The sequence below is a fragment of the Triturus cristatus genome, chromosome 4_2, assembly GCF_964204655.1.
Source record: "Triturus cristatus chromosome 4_2, aTriCri1.1, whole genome shotgun sequence".
NCBI classification, from domain to species: domain Eukaryota; kingdom Metazoa; phylum Chordata; class Amphibia; order Caudata; family Salamandridae; genus Triturus; species Triturus cristatus.
The window spans coordinates 736,514,094-736,533,414 of record NC_140586.1 but is presented as its reverse complement, the minus strand read 5'-3'; the positions used below and the strand labels follow the sequence as shown (position 1 = coordinate 736,533,414).

Sequence of the window (19,321 nt, the reverse complement as noted above, 5' to 3'; positions counted from 1 at the left end):
CATTATTTTATCGGCCAGAAGACACTCCACCAAATCTGTTTATTCCTGTAGATGGGCTAGATTTGTGAAGTGGTGTGGAGATAGGTTGATTGATCCCTTGAAGGCCCATTTATCTGAAGTTTTTAGTTTTTCGCTTTCCGTGGCCTAGCAAGGTTTTGCTGTGGCTACTGTTAAGGGTTCCTTGTCGGCTTTATCTGCCTTCCTTTGTTTGCCAGACCAGCCTTCGTTGTTCAAGTCACCCATACTTGTGAGGTTCATTAAGGGCCTCATTAATTCATTTCCTCCCACTCCCTTCATTATGCCTTAGTGGGACTTGAATTGGGTTCTGACTTTCCTGATGGGTTCTCCTTTTGAGCCTCTTCATAGTTGCCTGTTGAGGCTTCTCACATTCAAGACTTGCTATTACCTCAGCCAGTTTGGTAAGTGAGCTTCAGGCTCTTAGTTTTAAGTCTCCTTTTACAACCATCAATGCAGACAAGATGGTTCTCAGGACTAGAGCTGTTTTCCTGCCTAAGGTGGTCACTCCTTTTCATCTAGGGCAGTCCATCACTTTACCCACTTTCTATCCTCACCCTTCTAAGGAGGAGGAAAGACTTCACCGCCTGGATCCTAGAAGGGCGGTCAGCTTCCACTTGGACAGAACCAAGGACTTGAGGCTGGATGATCAGCTCCTGGTTGGTTACGTGGGGCGAATGAAGGGCAAAGCTGTCCATAAGAGAACGCTTTCCAGATGGATCACCTTGTGCATCAAGATATGCTAGGCCTTGGCCAAGAAGGAGCCGCGTGAAAGTATTAGAGCTCATTCTGGAATTAGACCATAGTCAGGAGAGACTGTCCGGCTCAATGAAACACAGCCCTGTACAATCACAACAACAGCTGCCCAGAGGACGGGGAGGAGGCTCGAGGAACTCCGCAAGACTGGGCCCGACTCCGGCCCAAAAGAGGATGGACGAGAGACTGTCCGGCTCAATGAGACATAGCCCTGTACAATCACAACAACAGCTGCCCAGAGGACGGGGAGGAGGCTCGAGGAACTCCGCAAGACTGGGCCCGACTCCGGCCCAAAAGAGGATGGACAGAGAGGAGGCATTGGCGGTTGCTGGATCCTTCCGCGAAGACAATACGAAGATTTCGACGGACTCGGAGGACAGTACCATGCACTCGGATTCGGAACATAGCATTACTCTTTTTCCCTCGGCGACGCCTCAAACAGGAGATGGCCTGCTGGACAACTGAGGGACGGTGTAGAATTTTCTCCACATCAGGCCCGCAGAAAGATGACTACTTGGACACGGACACGATATCAACCGCTAGACAGTATCCTTTTTGATTGACCTGGTGGAATGGTACATTTAATAATGTGTAAGATACCTGTATTATGTTCTATTTTGTCATGGTCTCCCATTAGGTACACAATGATCGATAATCTAGACCAGTAAGATTCCTCAAATTTGTGACTAATCCTAGGTATTCGTAAGCAACATGTTATAACGGACCCCCCTGATCTCCAACATGGAAACCTTTATTATAAAATGCACTGATGAGTATAGCTTGAGATGTATGATTGTCCTTCCCCCCCCCCCCCCCCACCGGGGCCCGGTAGAGCCACCGGAGTTGTACACCCGTATAGACAGTAGTATGGTTGGCTGCGCTTACCACCCACACAGCGCAGGCACTGTTCTATGCTTCTTGTATGTTTTCGTTTTTTGTTTGATTCAGCATGGTTTATTGGCTGCACCGTTTATAGTTAGTTTGCAAGGGATGGGGTCTTCCTGGTCTGCACATACTCGTGGGTTCCGCATTGCACGGAGATCAACACCAGTAATACGTATATGTCTCATAAACAAACCGGCTTAAGCACATACAACCTGTTGACCTGGAATATACAGGGACTAGGGGCTGTGAGCAAACGACAGAGTACACGCTTACCTTCTTAGGAGGAAGGCACAGATAGTGTTTTTACAGGAGTCCCATCTGATGGAGGCGGAGGCGGTGAAAACTCGGAAAAAGTGGGGAGGCCGACTGAATACTACTAATTATTTGGCCTTTGCTAGAGGGGCGACCATTTGGATCCGCCATGGAGTCCCGTTTGTGGAAGTGGATAGACGTATAGATGATCAGGGACGATATATACTTTTGAAGGGCACCTTAGATTGTCTGCCCGTAATCCTTGGTTGTATATATGCGCCGAATTTCGATCAAGACAAATTCCTCTCTGATCTGGGCAGGGCCTTGATTGGCTGGGATACCATTCCCTAGATCCTAGGGGGAGATTACAATGCGGTCCTAGACATCGACTTAGACAGATCCCATCCACCACTACACAGAGCCAGTGCACACAAACAGGCTGAATTTCTGAATACTTGGATGCAGGGCTGGGATCTCATAGATGCATGGCGCATGCTTCATCCTACACACAAGGAATATTCTTTTTACTCCCCAGTACATCAGCTTCATACTAGGCGGGATAGATTTCTTTGCTCTCCCACAATAGCTACACAAGGACATCAATCAACATATCTAGCCAAAACTTTTTCAGACCACAATCCCCTAGAAGTTAGTCTAACATGGGGTAGGGTTCCGGCCCCTGTGCCGACTTGGAAGCTATGGCCCCAATTCCTAGAGGATGCCCTTTTTCAGACCACATTATTAGATACCATTAATAATTACTTCACAGACAACTGGAATACAGCCTCCTTCAACCTCATAGATTGGGACGCGTTCAAAGTGGTGGTTCGAGGCTCGGTAATTAGCGCTACTGTTGGGGCGCACCAAGAAGCACACACAAGACTTATAGATACAGAATCACTGATGTTAGAGTTAGAACCAGCCGCAGTGACAGATGATGACAAAAGGGCATCTCTCCAGGAGGCCCGTATTAAACCTGCAGAGACTGTGGAAACACTTAGGCTTATAGATTACCGAGCATATACACAACTGAAACACACGGACGCCGACAAATCAGGAACATTACTAGCACGATTACTTAAAAACAACCTGGAATCGCCTGTGATCACATGTATCCGTTCACCACAGAAGGGACTGATTCATACTCAAATAGAAATTAATGAAGCATTTTGTAATCACCTCAGTACTCTATATGCGGCACCAACGCCTATAGACGATGGCCTGATAGATGCTTTCTTCGATGGCTTACAATTTCCCGTGATCACGGAAACCATGCGGAAGAGCCTTATAGGCCCCATCACCCAACATGAAATAAAAGTAGCGATCAAAGGCCTTAACCGCAATAAAACCCCGGGCCTAGACGGCCTGCCCGTTGAATTTTATGCGACATACTCTGAGGTTTTAACACCTATACTAGAAGAGTTATATAAGGTGGCTTGGGTAACCGGTAGATTACCGCAATCCATGATGCAAACTATGGTGGTGTCACTCCCCAAGCCCGGAAGAGACAGCACTGAGATGTCCAACTATAGGGCTGGCGATTAATGCAGGAAAGTCTCATGCCTTTTATTTGCAAGAGGGTCTTCGTCCAGACATAATCCAATTCAGTACCTATCAGATTCCTGTGGCACTAGATACATTTAAGTACTTGGGTATTAACGTGTACAGGGCTCTTTTAGACCAACTAGAAGGTAATTTAATGAAGGCCATAGCTTCATTACGCCCTAGTATTTCCTTCTGGACCTCCCTACCGCTGTCCGTGATGAGAAGTGTAGCCATCTCCAAGATGGTGATGCTACCCCGGCTCTTATACTTCTATGTCAATCTGCCCCTGATGGTGCCCCAGACCACATTTCGCACTCTAGACACACTCTTATTGGACCTCATATGGGGCGGAGGCAGGTGCAGGGTAACATTCAAGAACCTGCAGTTGGCATCGAACCAAGGAGGGCTGATTTCCGGGCATATTATTATGCCGCCCAATTACAATGGCTGTCTTTCTGGATGGCAGGCAGGAACTTGCAAGAAATAAACTATACTGCACAAGAACTAGAAAAGGGTACACTTCATAGCATGCTGCTCCCAAAGGCGAAACCACCCTCTGATGGCCCACCGCTGTTAAAAGCGGCACTGCAATGCTGGAAAAAGGCTCTACAATACACGTCGACCACGATTCCTTATGCACCCAATATCCCACTACTAGGACTGCCAGTCATGGGTGTCGGAATTACAATGGCCAGGATACAGGATGGGATAGAGGCGGGAGTAGCGGAGGTTGGTCCATTCTTCGGGGATGGTGTACTCCTAGATCATGATACCTTCGTGAGGAACTCTGGGGCTCCTGACCGCCTTTACTTACTACATGCAATGACAACGCATTACATCAGGACGACATGGGCACCCCAGCATAGAGAGCCTCCACAACATCACCTGGTGCACCTACTTCATTACATGGGGAGGGGTGGCCACCTTAGCAAGTGGCTATATACCGGCATCCGAATGCAGGCTTCCATCTGCCTTACGGATCTCCGTGGGAAATGGGCAGAAACTTCAGACACAGTAATCACAGATAAGGCATGGGAAAGCATTTTGGAACGCCCCATGCGGGTCTCCCGAAATGCCAAGCTCAAGTTTATACAATATGTACTCTGAGCCAGGTCCTCCCTGGACCGGAAACTAGCATCCTAGGACCGGTTTCGAGGTTTCACCCCTCTTCAGCCAGGATAGCTTGATTCCAGTGGCACAGTGAGCCCAGGACCCACGTCTGGGCATACCTGGCGCACTTAGGGCGATGGATTTAGGCCCAGATCTCTGTACTGGGGTGAATGTATAACATTGTTCTGCATTCTGTCCATCAACTGTTTTTTGCATTTGTCACCCCGAGTGGGAAAGGTATGCCCAGACGTGGGTCCCTTGCTCTCCATGCCACTGGAATCAAGCCATCCTGGCTGAAGAGGGGTGAAAACCGGTCCTAGGATGCTTGTTTCCAGTCCAGGGAGGACCTGGCTTGGCAGTTCGGGCTGGACTGTTCCCATGAGGCACAGGGTCAAGACTGATTTGCATATGGCTGGGTTCAAACTGGAACGGCATGGTGAGCAAAAAAACGATGGATTTAGGCCCAGATCTCTGTACTGGGGTGAATGTATGACATTGTTCTGCATTCTGTCCATCAACTGTTTTTTTTTTTTTTTTGTATTTAACTTTATAGCTTGAGATCAGGCGAAACTGAATAGCAGCTCCTCAACCATATGGCTTCAATAGAATCGGAAGATAAAATGGCCAAGTCGTCAGCATATGCTAATAATTTATCTTCTTTTCTATGGATAATTAATGGAGGGATAGTTGTTAAATGCTTGAGCATCCAAATCTAGGGCTCCAATTAAAAGGCAAAAAGTTCAAGGGAGATTGAACAGCCCTGATGATTTCCTCACTTGATGATTACCCTGTTAGAAAGGCCATCCATCCAGGCTGACAAATCTTGATAAAGTGCCCATATCCTTAAAAGAAAGTTGGGCCAAAGCCCATAGCAATCATAACAGCCCGGAGAAACTGTGAGGAAAACCTATTCAATGGCTTTTTGGCAGCCCACAGGATCATCCCAGAAGGATGATAGATTGTACCTGCTGTGTCAAACACTGATATTGCCAAATTAATGTTTGAGGTTGTGCCTTTAGCAGAGATAACCCTGTTGCATGGGATCAACTAAATCCGCTATCATAGTGGCCAATCAGTCTGCTAAAATTCTAGTTTATATTTTAGAGTGTTAGCTAATGAGAGTGATTGACTGGAAGAAGCTAATTACCAAGTGATGTTTGTCGTTCTTTAGAAATACCAAGATAAGTGTCTCCCTCCAGGATAGTTTTGTTTCACCTTCTAAATGTATACAGCATTGTTAACAAGTTTATGCTTAATTGAGATAAGGCTGCTCGAAAAAGTCTAAGAAAATTTGCTAGGTAGCATATCCGAACCAGCTTCCTTGCCAAATACTTTTATTCCAAGATAAAAAGATTTTAGAATTATGTTTTGATATTCTGTCAATCTGTTAAGCAAGCACAAGTCTAAAAATGTGTTAATCCCGTCAAGACACCAAACAGAATCATCATCAAATATTATCATTGAAAGACTTGTCTAATCCCTTCTTGTCCTACGACATCGAGCCTTCAGGATTTTTAATACAAAGAATTGAATTCTTAATACTCTCCCTGACCTCAAAAGCCAAGAGTCGACCCATGTCTTCACTATTCTCAGAAATTCTACTCTGTTGCAGATGAGCTTTTTGACATGCTTTGTCCCACATTTTCTCTTTGAACAGAATCTGCAAAGATATTTGTTGACCAAAGATATGCCTCTTTACGCGCACTGGTCTGTTCAGCGTGATAGTGCTCACATGAGCAATTTCCAAATGCAGCACGCATGTATGTGAATGCTTGTCATCAAGCTGCCCATTTGTGCGCGTTTGTATACATTAGCGAAGTGTTCAACCACAAATTGCACCCTTCAAGGCATCTTATTGCATTCATATTGAAGCAGATTCCTCATTATTACTACTAAACTGATTGCAGTGCACATATAGCTCTGGAAATTGATATCAAATAGTAATTTATGGACAAATGGTCGAGTGCTGTGGTAGAACCTCTAAAATAAAGTAATTTGCTCTGGAAACTAGAGAAAGGGGATTATAATTTGATATCATTCTCCAATTTAATTTTATGGAGATAAATGATAATAATCTGTGTTCTTGAAGAAATACATCGATCCAGGTGTGAGTAGGATGTGGAAAAGGAAAAGAATTAAAACTAGATTCCACAGAGCGACAGAATTACCAAATATCCATAAATGTCCTTAAATTGCCTAAATGCTGCTCTGGATTTATGCGTTCTTTTTAGTGGGGCTGATCCTGTTGAATCTTGAGGTAGTATTTGTTCAAGGACAATTTATTTTCTCTTGTTCACCTCCGAATGTTCTGGTTCCTTTTTTAGAAAGCCTCTGCTGAAAGTTTTTCCAAGGGTGTCTTTACCTCTAGTTGACTATGTAGGGTGTCTGCCTGGTTCCGAGTGGGACATGTGTCCTATGCCTCTGTGCTGTGAAAAAATATTTTTCTGGTCGCACAGCTTGACCTGTTTTAAAAATGAAGTATAGTGAACAACTCCTTGGGCCTCTGTTAAATCCAGTTCTGGATCAAAGGAACTACCTACAGTTAATGACTTAAAGAAGCAACATATAAATCTATCTTTTTCCTTACTTCGAAACGTCCTTTTCTTTGTCCAGTACAGCTGAGAGTTGCATGCAACCATGTGCAAAATATGGAGAATGTCCATGTAATGGTTGTAGGTAAAACCGATGGGGTTCAATAATTAGCTTTCAGGTGAGCATAGTAAGGAATTTGACATGTCTTTAGTATAAACATTTTGTAATAATGACCCTGATCTTGCTATGTGTAGACAACTTTAATTCACAGCACATGGATCTAGACAATAAATAAAACTGTGGAAGACATACAAAGTTGATACAAATATTCATGTATTCCTTTTTGCATAGTTGAAAGAACTGTTTCTCCTACAGCAATGAGACTTTCTATGGTTTCAGTCAGTGTACCGCCTTACCATACTCCTGTGCTGCATACTACTTAGGCACCCATTAAAGTGGCCACCTGTTGAATTATGTCACTGTACATCCCAAAACCCAAGCAGACACCGTCAAACAAAGCAACATTATAGAGTGCCTTTTTGTTGGCGATTGTTAGAGATGCAAGAATAAGTAAAGAGAACTGTATTTTTCTCTACCATAATAGGCCCCTTTAATGTATTTTCTTCATCATCAAAGCAATTTATTTCACTCTGGACAACCAAGCCCCTTATATGATTACAATGTCGAAAACATGTCACTTATTAAACTGTGTTGCTTTTTTGCTGTGATGCCCAACAATTTGCTGCTCCGGAACTGCAGTCAATTGGCAAGATTAGGAACCATAGTGAAAGTTTGTGTACTAATACAAGAGTGTTGTGCATCAGATTAGCATCATACTCCAAAAGAAAACAACCCACTTTGTATCCAATAAAGTTAACATAAGTTAGTTTACTAGCAATAAAACTTTCTCGATCCACTTGTAATTATATTTTGGATTTTTTTAGACTCTGGAAAGATGTAACTAATAACTTAAAGATCAGAGACATTGATGCAGCAACAGAAGCAAAGCATAGGCTGGAAGAAAGACAAAGAGCGGAAGCAAGAGAACGAAAAGAGGCTGAATTGCAGTGGGAAACACGGGTGAGTTTGTTGCTCTTGTATGAGAATTTGGTGGTGAAATTCTCCATTGATTTAAAACGTGCTAAAAAGTTTAAAAGTTCAGGATATTTTCACCCTTTATTCAATTTCACACCATTTTGAAGCCTGCCACATACATGACCAGAAAGGCTTCCAGAAGGGTCTAAAGTAAGTTTTTTGCTGCTTGCAAGTAACCCCCCTTTTTTGTTGTCCCTTCGTTGTCTTTTTTGTCAGCCAGTCTCCTGCTTAAATCAAAGGTGTAAGGCATTGGATTCTGACAGTCCCTAGCCACCCTGTGACATTATGATTTATTTTTAAATTGAAAACTATGTGATGATATTCTCACTGATATCCATAAACTGTACAATATATTCAGGACACCATTTTTAAGAAATGATATACAGTTAAAGCATGCTGCAACATGTTTTCCTTATTCTCTTTCTTTCGGTTTTAGAAGTAAATATTGTTAGTTCTATGGACTTTACAGTATTACTGCATATATTACTGTACTATGCCCTTTCTAAAGACCAAAAATAAAGGTAAAATGTAGCCTCTAATAGGTTGGGCTTACACTGTGCCAATTTAAGGAGCTCCAGAGCCAGCTGTTCAGCATATTGAGCAGTGTTGAGAGGATCTCTATCTTCATGACAGAACTCCATCTTTTCCCAGAAATGGTCTGTTAGCTTTCTGATAACACCAAATTCAGCAGACTTGGCTGTGTTTTGTTTAGACATCCGAGACACAGTTTCAACATAATACACAAACAGCTGTTTGGATTTTTCACATCGCTAATAATGTTGTCCAAATAACTGTTCTATGAAGGTAGTGCCCAAGAGAGTCTCCTCCAAAAAGCAAGCAAGGGAGGGATGGATGAGACATCTCGATTTTTCACGACATTAATGTGAACTACAGGCTTTTCACCTTCCTCCTTCTGCTATTCAAGCAGTGTGTCTAGATGAGCATGCTTTAATTTATGGTAGAAAAGCAAGATGTATTTGTTCTTGACATTTGCATCTATAAGTGGGCCTTGTTTCATATCCATGGCTGATGGAGTTCAAGGTTATCCATGGCTGATGGAGTTCAAGGTTGACTTTATTACTTTTTTTGTGGTGATACTTGATAATTTGGGCTATGAGCCATAAATGATTGTTGAGCAGTATGTATGACAATGAGGACCCTTATGGAATACGCCCAGGTTACCCAGGTTTGCTTGAATGAACTTAGTCAAACCTGATAGGAAAGTTTCAGTTCACAAGGAAGGATTACACTTATTCAAGTGCTCTTCCCGTCACCGCAGCCCACTCTGTTCATAGTTTAAGGAGTTTCTTGTGATCCGCTATCCCATTGACAGCAGGAATGTTAAAGAAGATCAGAACTTTGTTACACTTTGACCATGGCAGTGGGAGGCCTTCATATCTTGCTGAGAATCCATGGTTTATGAAGTTAAGGTTGACATTATGGTTACCTATTATCAAATCTGTTTTGGCTTTGTTGAGACTTTCGATCAATGACTTCTCTTTGCGTAGTGTTCTAACTATTCCAGGTATTATGAGATGTTGACACTGCTCAACATATGTGCTTGTTTTCAGCTGTTGTAGGAAGCTGCCTCTATATAGTGCACCAAAATTTGGTACACTGTGAAGAGAGTCCAGGCGACCCTTATTGGTTTACAGGTGCTATAGCAATCCCAAATGCTCTCTTTTGTGGTGGTGTGTGCAAGCAGTTTAGGCTTCTCAGAAGGTAGTGTTAAGCATTTGTTGCACACACACAGTTAGTAAGTAAAACAGTCAGTAATGGAATCCAACACAATTTATAAAAATAACAAATGTTGTTATGTATTTAGACACCAAGATCATCGTAATCAGGTAAGTACTTTTCGAGTTATCACTTTTTTAAGTATACAACATTACACTTGTATTTGTAGCTTTGAAGCACTAATGTTGTTCTATGGAGAAGAAAAATGCATACGGTCACTTTTCAACTAATTACAGGCCTGTTCTTCTGAACTTAAGGTAAGTAGGAGGCAAGGTCCAAGGCTTTCCCTCAGTTGGATCTGGGCTGTCCAGGTGCAGAGGTGCGTTTTGGAGTCGGGTGCCCTGGTTACGTCAATGAGAAACTGTCCTGATGAAAAGAGGCTGCAAACAGGGACTGAAGGGCCAGTTCGGTTGAGCCCACATGGGGGCTCAGGTCTTGAGGGTCTCTGGCACTAAGGGACACCATTGGTTCTCTGGTACATGGGCTAGGGGGCCCAAGTGCAGTGATGCTTTGTCTGGCGGTATGTCTGTCTTTGTGCTGTTGGTGTCCGTAAAAGACCACCAACAAGCCTTGGTTGGTGCAAGGGGTCTGGTAAACTTGGTGTATAGGTGCAGGGAAACTCTGGGAGGGGTCAGCGTCTCGGAGTTTCGGTGAAGTGCCAGAGCTGACTTACTGAACTCCAAATAATCTTCTCCTGACTCGTTGCTCCCTCAGTTGGTCCAAAGGCCAATGAGACAGAGTACCGGTCTTTGCGAGCAGTGCCTGCAGATGCAGGGAGCGAAAAACTACAAGTGGCTCTGTCTGGGAGAGTTTTATGATGGAGCAACTACCACTTGAACAACTACAGTCTAAACAACTACTCCTAACCACTACTTAGTCTAAACCACTAAAGGTTTAACTACAACTATTTTTTACAACTACTATGCCTTTATCATGATTCCCTTTACCCCATTAATGCATCTATTTTACAGGTAAGTTGCAGCGCTCAATCTGGGTGTGATATCCTGCAGTAGCACCACGCTGCTTCATATTCCAACACAATCCTTCAGGTCAGAGGACAAATGGATCGCACCCCCGTAGCTTTTTGCAATTTTTGTTTTATTTTCTTTACATCCTCATTTGCATGGTTATAGGCGAGATTGTCTAGCCGATAACCATGCAAATGAGGATGTAAAGAAAATAAAACACAAATTGCAAAAAGCTACGGGAGTGCGATCCGTTTGTCCTTTCACCTGAAGGATTGTGTTGGAATAATATATATATATAATATATATAATAATATATTATTATATATTATGGTGGATGCCCTACTAGTTGAGAATCTGGCTGCATTGCAATATAGAACCTCTTCCCCTGACCATTCTAGAATCCAGTTCAGGCGATGGATAGTGACTTCTCCTAATATTATACCTAAAAGAGGAGTCCCACTCTTATCCTCCCTTGATAAAAATGATTGACTCTCTACGCCCCATCTAGACGAGAACACAATTAGTCCAAGTTCTACTGTCCAGGGCTCCTTCTCTTTACTTAATTCTAATCTTCCATCTTCCCAGACGTTACATGCCCAACCACCCATTCCACTCAATCCTGCTAGCTTATCCGCGACGAATGAACTAAAAATACTGTCCTGGAATATAGCAGGCCTTAAGAAGAATATGAATATTCCGGCTTGGGTTGAGTTTGTGAGTACGCATGATGTCTGTGTCTTCCAGGAGACATGGAGCATGGAAGTGCTCTCGATCCCAGGGTTTGCCACCTATTCCATCCCTGCAATCTCTAGTGGCAAGGGTAGACCCTCAGGTGGACTCCTAATATGGATTAACCTCGATCTGGGATGGTCTATTACTTCTAATGACAGTAATAATCATGATATCTTGTGGCTTTCTATCAAGGCCCTAAAAAAAGGTGAATCACTCAACCTCTTTAATGTCTACATCAGGGGAACAGTGAGTGGCAGGCCCTCGACCATCTTGAGTGAATTAGAACTCCTCTTAGCACACTGCCCTCCTTCCTCAAAAACCATCATAGCCGGGGACTTCAATTATACATTTGAGCCCTTGGGTACTGAGGACCCCCTGAATTTAGATGAAGACATAAGATGGGGAGTGCCTCCTCTTGGTGGTTGAGGCGATTTCCATTGCCGTAATATACAAATTTTGTTTGTAGCTAAGGCTGTGTGTAAAAGTTGGGCTTGTGGCTTAGAAAGTGATTGTGATTGACGTCTATCATGCAGAAGAATGGTAGCATGCAAAAGTGGAATTTGTAGAGGCATCGTGGAACGTAAGGTTTTACCTACATAATTCCAAAAGGGTCAAACAGGACATCCACAGATGAGATGAGAAATGTTACAAGACGTACTATCACATCTCCAGCAGTTAGAATGGGGAGGCAAGCCAGCTTTATGCAGTTTTGTTGGTGACCAGTGCCAATCATGTAAAATCTTGAATAAGCAAAATTTCAATTGTGCTTCACGAGCACCCTTATTGAGATTGCTAGGAATGTCAGACCATTCATCATCGGTATAAGAGACCGATAATAAGGTTTGACATTTAGTACGTAAAGTTTGCGATAAGGGTTGAGAAAAAAGATGCAAACTGAGAGTTTGGTAGAAGCCAGATGTAGCTCCTTTCATCTTACTCCAAATGTGGAGATATGTCACAATTGGTGTCAGGTAAGAGCCATGGTGGAGGTCCTAGAGTTGTTCGTAAGGATTGTCGTAACTGGTTATACTTTGAAATTTGAATATCCGGCAAATTAAATTCTTCCTGCAGTTGGACAAATGATTTAATATCACCGTTTGTAAAAAGTTGATCTAGGGTGGAAACACCTGCTGTTTCCCAAATAGGCCAAAAAATTGATTTTCTATTAATACGAATTGCAGAATTATTCCATAATGGAGACATAGATGTGAGCCCAGGTAGCATTGTGCCCTTTGCCAGGCGGCGCGCATAGCCGACAAAATAGGATTAGTGGAGTCTCGGGGACGAGATTCACAGCCATATAAAACAGAAAGACCTGCTTTTGTTAATGAAAGGTAGTGTTCAAGATGTACCCACTGTGGCGCATCTGATGAATGTGGAAGCATATATGACATTTGAGAAAGTTGTAATGCCAAGGCATAATGTTCCACTGAAGGTAGACCTATTCCTCCATAGGATCGATGAGCCTTTAGTTTTGAAGCTGAGAGACTGGGTTTGGCAGAGTTCCATATAAAAGATTTTATCTTAGAATCAATTGAACGTAACATAGTTAAAGGGACCTGGATAGGGAGCATGCCGAGGACAAAAAGAAAACGAGAAAGAGTAACCATTTTCATGGCTTGAACCCTGGCCCACATTGAGAGACCCAATGCCTTCCATATTTCAAAATCACGTTGCATTTGAGCAATGAGGGGATTGAGATTATCCATAATCATGCCCTCTAGACCTTTGTTCACTAGTATGCCCAAATATTTGAGATGAGAAGATTTCCATTGAAAGGAAAAACCTTGAATAGCCGCTATTGTGGTCCCGTTCAAGATGGGTAGCGCTTTGCTTTTGTTCCAATTAATTTTGTACCCAGAAAGGCAGGAGAAGTCATCTATTATTTTTAACACAGATGGTACAGAGGTGAGTGTAAGAAGAATATAATCTGCGTAGAGATACATTTTGGATTCACCTGTCGGAAGAGAAATGCTCTTAATAGAAGTAGATTGTCTTAAGGAGGCAGCTAACGGTTCAATGGCTAGAAGAAAGAGTTACGGGGAGAGGGGGCAACCCTGACGAGTACCTCGAATGATAGAGAATGGATCTGAGATAAAGCCCCCACAATTTACCTGTGCCGGGGATTTTTGTACAACAAGCGTATTTTGTTTATGAATTGGTCTCCCAGGCTGAAATTTTGTAACACCCTAAAAAGATAATCCCATTCAATCCCATCAAACGCCTTTTCCGCGTCAAGCAACAAGGCCAAAGCGTCATCAGGAAGATTCTTGGCATACCATAGTGTGTGGGCAAGAGTGCGAAGATGGTTTCTAGAGGAACGCCCCCAACAAATCCTACTTGGGTACAGTGTATGAGAGATGGGATAACCTTACGCAAGCGAGAGGCCAGAATGCTAGCTAGAATTTTGATGTCGCAATTCAATAAAGATATGGGACGATAGCTGCTACATAATAGAGGATCTTTACCAGGTTTAGGTAACACAGCAATAATAGCTTTATTAGATATGAGGCCCAAGGAGGCCTCACGCTCTGCCTCTTGGGATGCGAGTAAAAGAGAACCAAGCACATCCACTCCTGCCCAACGATAAAACTCTGCAGGAAAGCCCTCTTCTCCTGGGGCCTTATGGTATGGCAAGCCAGCAACTGCACGCGATATTTCTTCCCTGGGAATTTCACCTTCCAATAAGATTCTACCTTCATCTGACAAACAGGGTAAGGTTACATTTGTACGGAAAGAATCCAATTTGTCAGTGTCAAGTTGAGTTTCAGCAGTGTAAAGAGACTAATAATACTGGGCAAATTCATTAACGATATCTTGGGGTTTAGTTAGGGTAACACCATTCATTGACTTAATGGCCGGTATAGCCATAGCTACTTGCTGCTGACGTAGTTGGGCTGCTAATAATCTTCCCGCTTTTTCCCCCTGCTCATAATGTCTCCCTTTCATTCTATGTAGGGCGTATTCTGCCTTAGAGGTAAAAAGGTTGTTTAAGGCCACACGAGCTTTTTCCAAAGACTTGCGATGTGATATCGTTGGATTAAGTGTATATAAACGAGTGTAAGACACAATATCTTCCTCCAATTCTTTTTGCTTTTTAGCATCTTGTTTATTAAACTGAGCTGCATCTCTCATAAGCTGCCCACGGAGAGTGGCTTTTGCCGCCGCCCAGAGAGTTCTGTTGGGAGTCAGTGGACCCTTGATTGACTGACATAACGTCTTGAAAATGGTATTGTAATAATATGTTGTTTTTGGGTCACCTGTAACGTTGAATGTTTAAACGCCAGGGTTTGCGACCTGGCTTAGATAAGCCATTTTGTAAGGAAAGTAGAACTGGAGAATGATCAGAGATCGCTGCCTCCAGTATCTGAGAGTCCTGTCTTATTTGAACTTTTGGGAGATTAAAAAATAGTCCAAACGAGAGAGCATGCCGTGCGTAGGGGGAAGTGAAGGTGTAGTCCTTATCCATCGGGTGAGAAAGTCGCCAATGGTCTACCAAACCATTATCTGCCACCACATCATCCATTAGAGCCCTATCTGCCTCATTTGTCTTATCTAGAGGGCCTGTTTTGTCAAGGACAGTTTGTCAAGGACAGGATCACGCACTAGGTTCCAATCTCCACCGATAAGAAACTGGGAAGCACCTATTTCAGTTAAAAGGCGGATCTGAAAGAAACACGTTAGTTAGATTCCTCACCTTAGAATATCCCCAGGCGTCAGACTGGATCCGGAAGATTTTGTAGTAATACCCCTTGCGCGTCGCTAGGCGTCGTCTGCGGCTCCGCGTCCGTCGTTGGCGTCGTGCGCCGGAATGACGTCGTCGGAGTACTTAGACGCTGCCCTCGCGCGCTGACGTCAGTTCTTCTTTTTTCCGCGCCAGTAAGCGCCGATCCGGGAGAGCTACCCCTTTAGTAATTTTTTGACTAACCTTTTTGACTCTTTTTGGTCACTTTCTCGACTCTGGTGCCGGTAGGCTGCCTGGTTTCAAGGCCTGCGACGACTGTCATTGACTGATGTCGGTGACCGATCATCACCGCCGGTGCCTGTACTGTTTGGGCCTCGACCACGACGCGGAGTCGTGCTCCGATTGTATGGCCCTGACCTCGAAAGCTAGGCGGGAGCGGTCCCGTAAGCTTCTCGAGCTTCGCCACTCGGCTCCGCGCCCCGGTCCAGGAGGAGGTCCAAGGATCGGTCGCGGAGCCGCACTCGACATCGTCGCTCGTCTGGCTCGAAGTCTTCGGGTAAGTCGAAGCGCTTTAAGAAGTCCAAGAGGCGTCACCGCTCTTCGGACTCCCCTCGCCGGTCGCGCGACTCGGCCGAGGGTCAGGGTGGTTCCACCCCCGCGGCTCCGCCGGAGCCGCAGGCGCCGCGCACGTCCCATACCCTCCGGTCCCTGGGATTGACGCGACGCCGGCGGAGGTCAGTGCCTTCCTCTCGGCCATGAGGAGCCTGGCCCCGCCGTCGACGCCCGCTGGCGTGCCTTCCGGCCCCGAGGACTCGACTGGGCGAACTTGCGCGCCAGCGGCTCCGGCCCCGGCGCTGTTGGAGGCTCTGGCCCCGACGCCGCAAGTCCCCGAGGGGCCCAGGCCTGGGCCCCCGTCGACGCCGATCGTCCTTGTCACGCTTCCTCCGCCGGCGTCGACACCGGTGCCACCTCCGACACCGACTCCGGTCGACGTCGATCCCCGGTTCAGCCCCTGTCCAGTCCCGACGCCGGTGCGGCGCCACCCGACACTGCATCAGACGCCGCTAGAGACACATTTTGTCTATCGACCGGCTCCGATCATTCCTCCTGTTTACCAGGAATCGGATGACGGGGGCGACTGGGAGGGGTCCGTGGACCCTTTGGCCCTTCAGGGCCAACTTTCACAGGACTGGGCAGATGAACTGGGGGAGGCCAGTGGTTTGGACACCTCACCGGACACTAGATTCATCTCTTCTCCGACTGTGGCTTCGGAGGAGGGTGTAGCTTTTTCTGTGGTGCTGCGCAAGGCGGCCGTGGCTGTGAGGACTAACATCCTCACTGAGGTGCTTCAGTCTGCCGCATGCTCCACTGAGCCTCTGCTGCAATTCAATGAGGCCCTCATTGACGTTCTGCAGGGCACCTGGTTCAAGCCCTCCACAGTCCCTCCTGTGGATAGGAACGTTGCCAGTCGCCACCGCCCTGCTCCGGGCGACCCCAGTTTTCTGTCCCAACACCCCACCCCCGAGAGTCTGGTTATCCAGGCCTCTACCTCCCAATCCTCCTTCCCGTCCGCTCCTCCGGACCGGGATTCCAAGAGACTGGAACAGTTCGGTAAGAAGCTGTTCTCCTCGCTCCGTTTGGGCCTGCGGTCTTTGAACACCGCCTGTCTCTTGGACCGTTATTCCCACTCTCTGTGGGATACGGTGGAGGACGTGCTTCCCCTGTGCCCGGAGGAGGCCCGGGCACGGCTTTCCTCAGCTCTGGCCGATGGGAGAGATGCAGCGCGCCATGCAATCCGATGTGGACTCGACACTACGGACTCGCTGGGTAGGGCGATTTCTACCACGGTGGCGCTTCGACGTCACGCCTGGCTGCGGTCCACGTCCTTTTCAGGGGATGTCCAGAGGACTCTCATGGACATGCCTTTTGATGGCACTCGCCTTTTTGGTGAGAAAGCGGACAGTGCGCTGGCTCGCTTCAAGGACTCCCGGGCTACGGCCAAGTCCTTGGGCCTCTCGGCCCGCGGCCACAAACTTCCGCTTTTCGCTCCTTTCGTGGCCAAGGAAGGGGCACCTCCTCACGTCCGCCTAGCCACCGGCCGCAGAACCAGCCTGCACGCTGTCGCGGACGTGGTTTCCGCCGAGGCGGTACTGGAGGACAACACGGTCAGTCCACATCCACCCTCGCAGCATCCGCCTCAAAGCCTTCCTAGTCCGAGCTTTCAGGCCCATTCCTCGCCAGTGGGAGGCAGGGTTCGCCATCACCTGCTCCACTGGCGTACCATCACTTCGGACAGGTGGGTGCTGCAAATCGTCCGAAGGGGCTACTCCCTCCCCTTCGAGACGACCCCTCCAGCCATGCCACCGCAACACCACCGTATCCCGGAGGATCATTTGCATCTTCTGCAAGAGGAAGTTTGGCCCTCTTGGCCAAAGAGGCCGTCAAGCGCGTTCCGAGCCCAGAAGTAGGTCGTGGTTGTTATTCCCACTACTTTCTGGTTCCCAAGAAGGGCAAAGGGGGCCTACACCCTATCTTGGACCTCAGGAACGTCAATGCCTTCTTCCGGAAGGAACGGTTCAAAATGTTGACTTTGGCTCAGGTTCTAGCTGCCCTAGACCCTGGAGACTGGATGGTAGCGTTGGACTTGCAGGACGCATATTTCCACATCCCCGTCCTGCCGGCCCACCGGCGTTACCTGCGGTTCACGGTGGGTCAGGAGCACTTTCAGTTCACCGTGCTCCCCTTCGGCCTTACCAGTGCCCCTCAGGTGTTCACTAAAGTGATGGCGGTGGTCGCAGCTCATCTGCGCAGATCAGGGGTTCCAGTCTTCCCCTATCTCGACGACTGGTTGTTGAAGGCGGGCTCGCCCCAGGCAGTCGTCTCCCACCTCCAGACTACGGCGGATCTCCTGCATTTGCTGGGGTTTTCCATCAACGTGCCGAAGTCACACCTGAGCCCCTCTCAGAAGCTCCTCTTCATCGGAGCGGTTCTCGATTAGGCGCAGTTCCGGGTTTATCCACCGGAACAGCGGGTCCGGGATATACAGGCCCTGATTCCTATCTTTTGGCCTCTATCCTGGGTTTCGGTCAGGCTAGTGTTGCGGCTTCTGGGGCTGATGGCCTCCTGCATCCTACTAGTGCATCACGCCAGGCGGCGCATGCGGGCTCTGCAGTGGGACCTGAAGTTTCAGTGGGCCCAGCATCACGGCAACCTGTCCGACCATGTCTTGATCTCGGAGGGCACTGCACAGCAGTTGCAGTGGTGGCTCACGGACCGCGATTGGGTCACGGGCAAGAGCCTCTCCCTACCCCTACCGGAGCATGTCGTAGTGACGGATGCGTCCCTCCTTGGATGGGGTGGCCATATGGGAGAGGCGGAGATCAGAGGCCTCTGGTCTCCGGCGGAGTCTCGCCTCCACATCAACTTGTTGGAGCTGAGAGCGATCCGACTTGCACTGAAAGCCTTCCTTCCCTCTGTCCGGGGAAGTGTCGTGCAGGTGTTCACGGACAACACCACCGCCATGTGGTATTGCAACAAACAGGGCGGGGTGGGGTCGTGGACCCTTTGTCAGAAGGCTCTGCGCCTCTGGACATGGCTGGAACACCAGGGCGTCACCCTAGTGGTTAAACATCTGGCGGGCTCTCTGAACGCCAGAGCAGACGAACTCAGCCGCCGGTGCATGATGGATCACGAATGGCGTCTGAACTCAGAGGTGGCGCAAGGTCTCTTTCAGCAGTGGGGAGAGCCTTGGTTAGATCTATTCGCCACCGACGAGAACGCGCAATGTCAGCAGTTCTGCGCGTTGGAATTTCCAAGGCGGCACTCGCTCGGCGACGCTTTTCGTCACGAGTGGAGTTGCGGTCTGTTGTACGCCTTTTCGCCTATACCACTTCTGCCCAGACTGCTGAAGAAGATCAGGCACGAACGGGCCCAAGTCATCTTGGTGGCTCCGGATTGGGCACGAAGGTACTGGTATCCCGAGCTACTCAGTATGTTGACCGATCCTCCG

The 19,321-nt window shown here is 46.8% G+C and overlaps 1 protein-coding gene across 12 annotated transcripts in view; it reads left to right on the top strand.

The window, feature by feature from the left end:
* The window catches only part of OSBPL9 (oxysterol binding protein like 9), a 1,355,357-nt gene that overhangs the window by 1,260,804 nt on the left and 75,232 nt on the right, over positions 1-19,321 (top strand). For all 12 annotated transcript variants that reach the window (XM_085602637.1, XM_085602632.1, XM_085602635.1 and 9 more), the window contains one exon: positions 8,040-8,175. In XM_085602637.1, the coding sequence (XP_085458763.1) occupies positions 8,040-8,175 (136 nt within the window). The remainder of the gene's footprint in view (positions 1-8,039; positions 8,176-19,321) is intronic.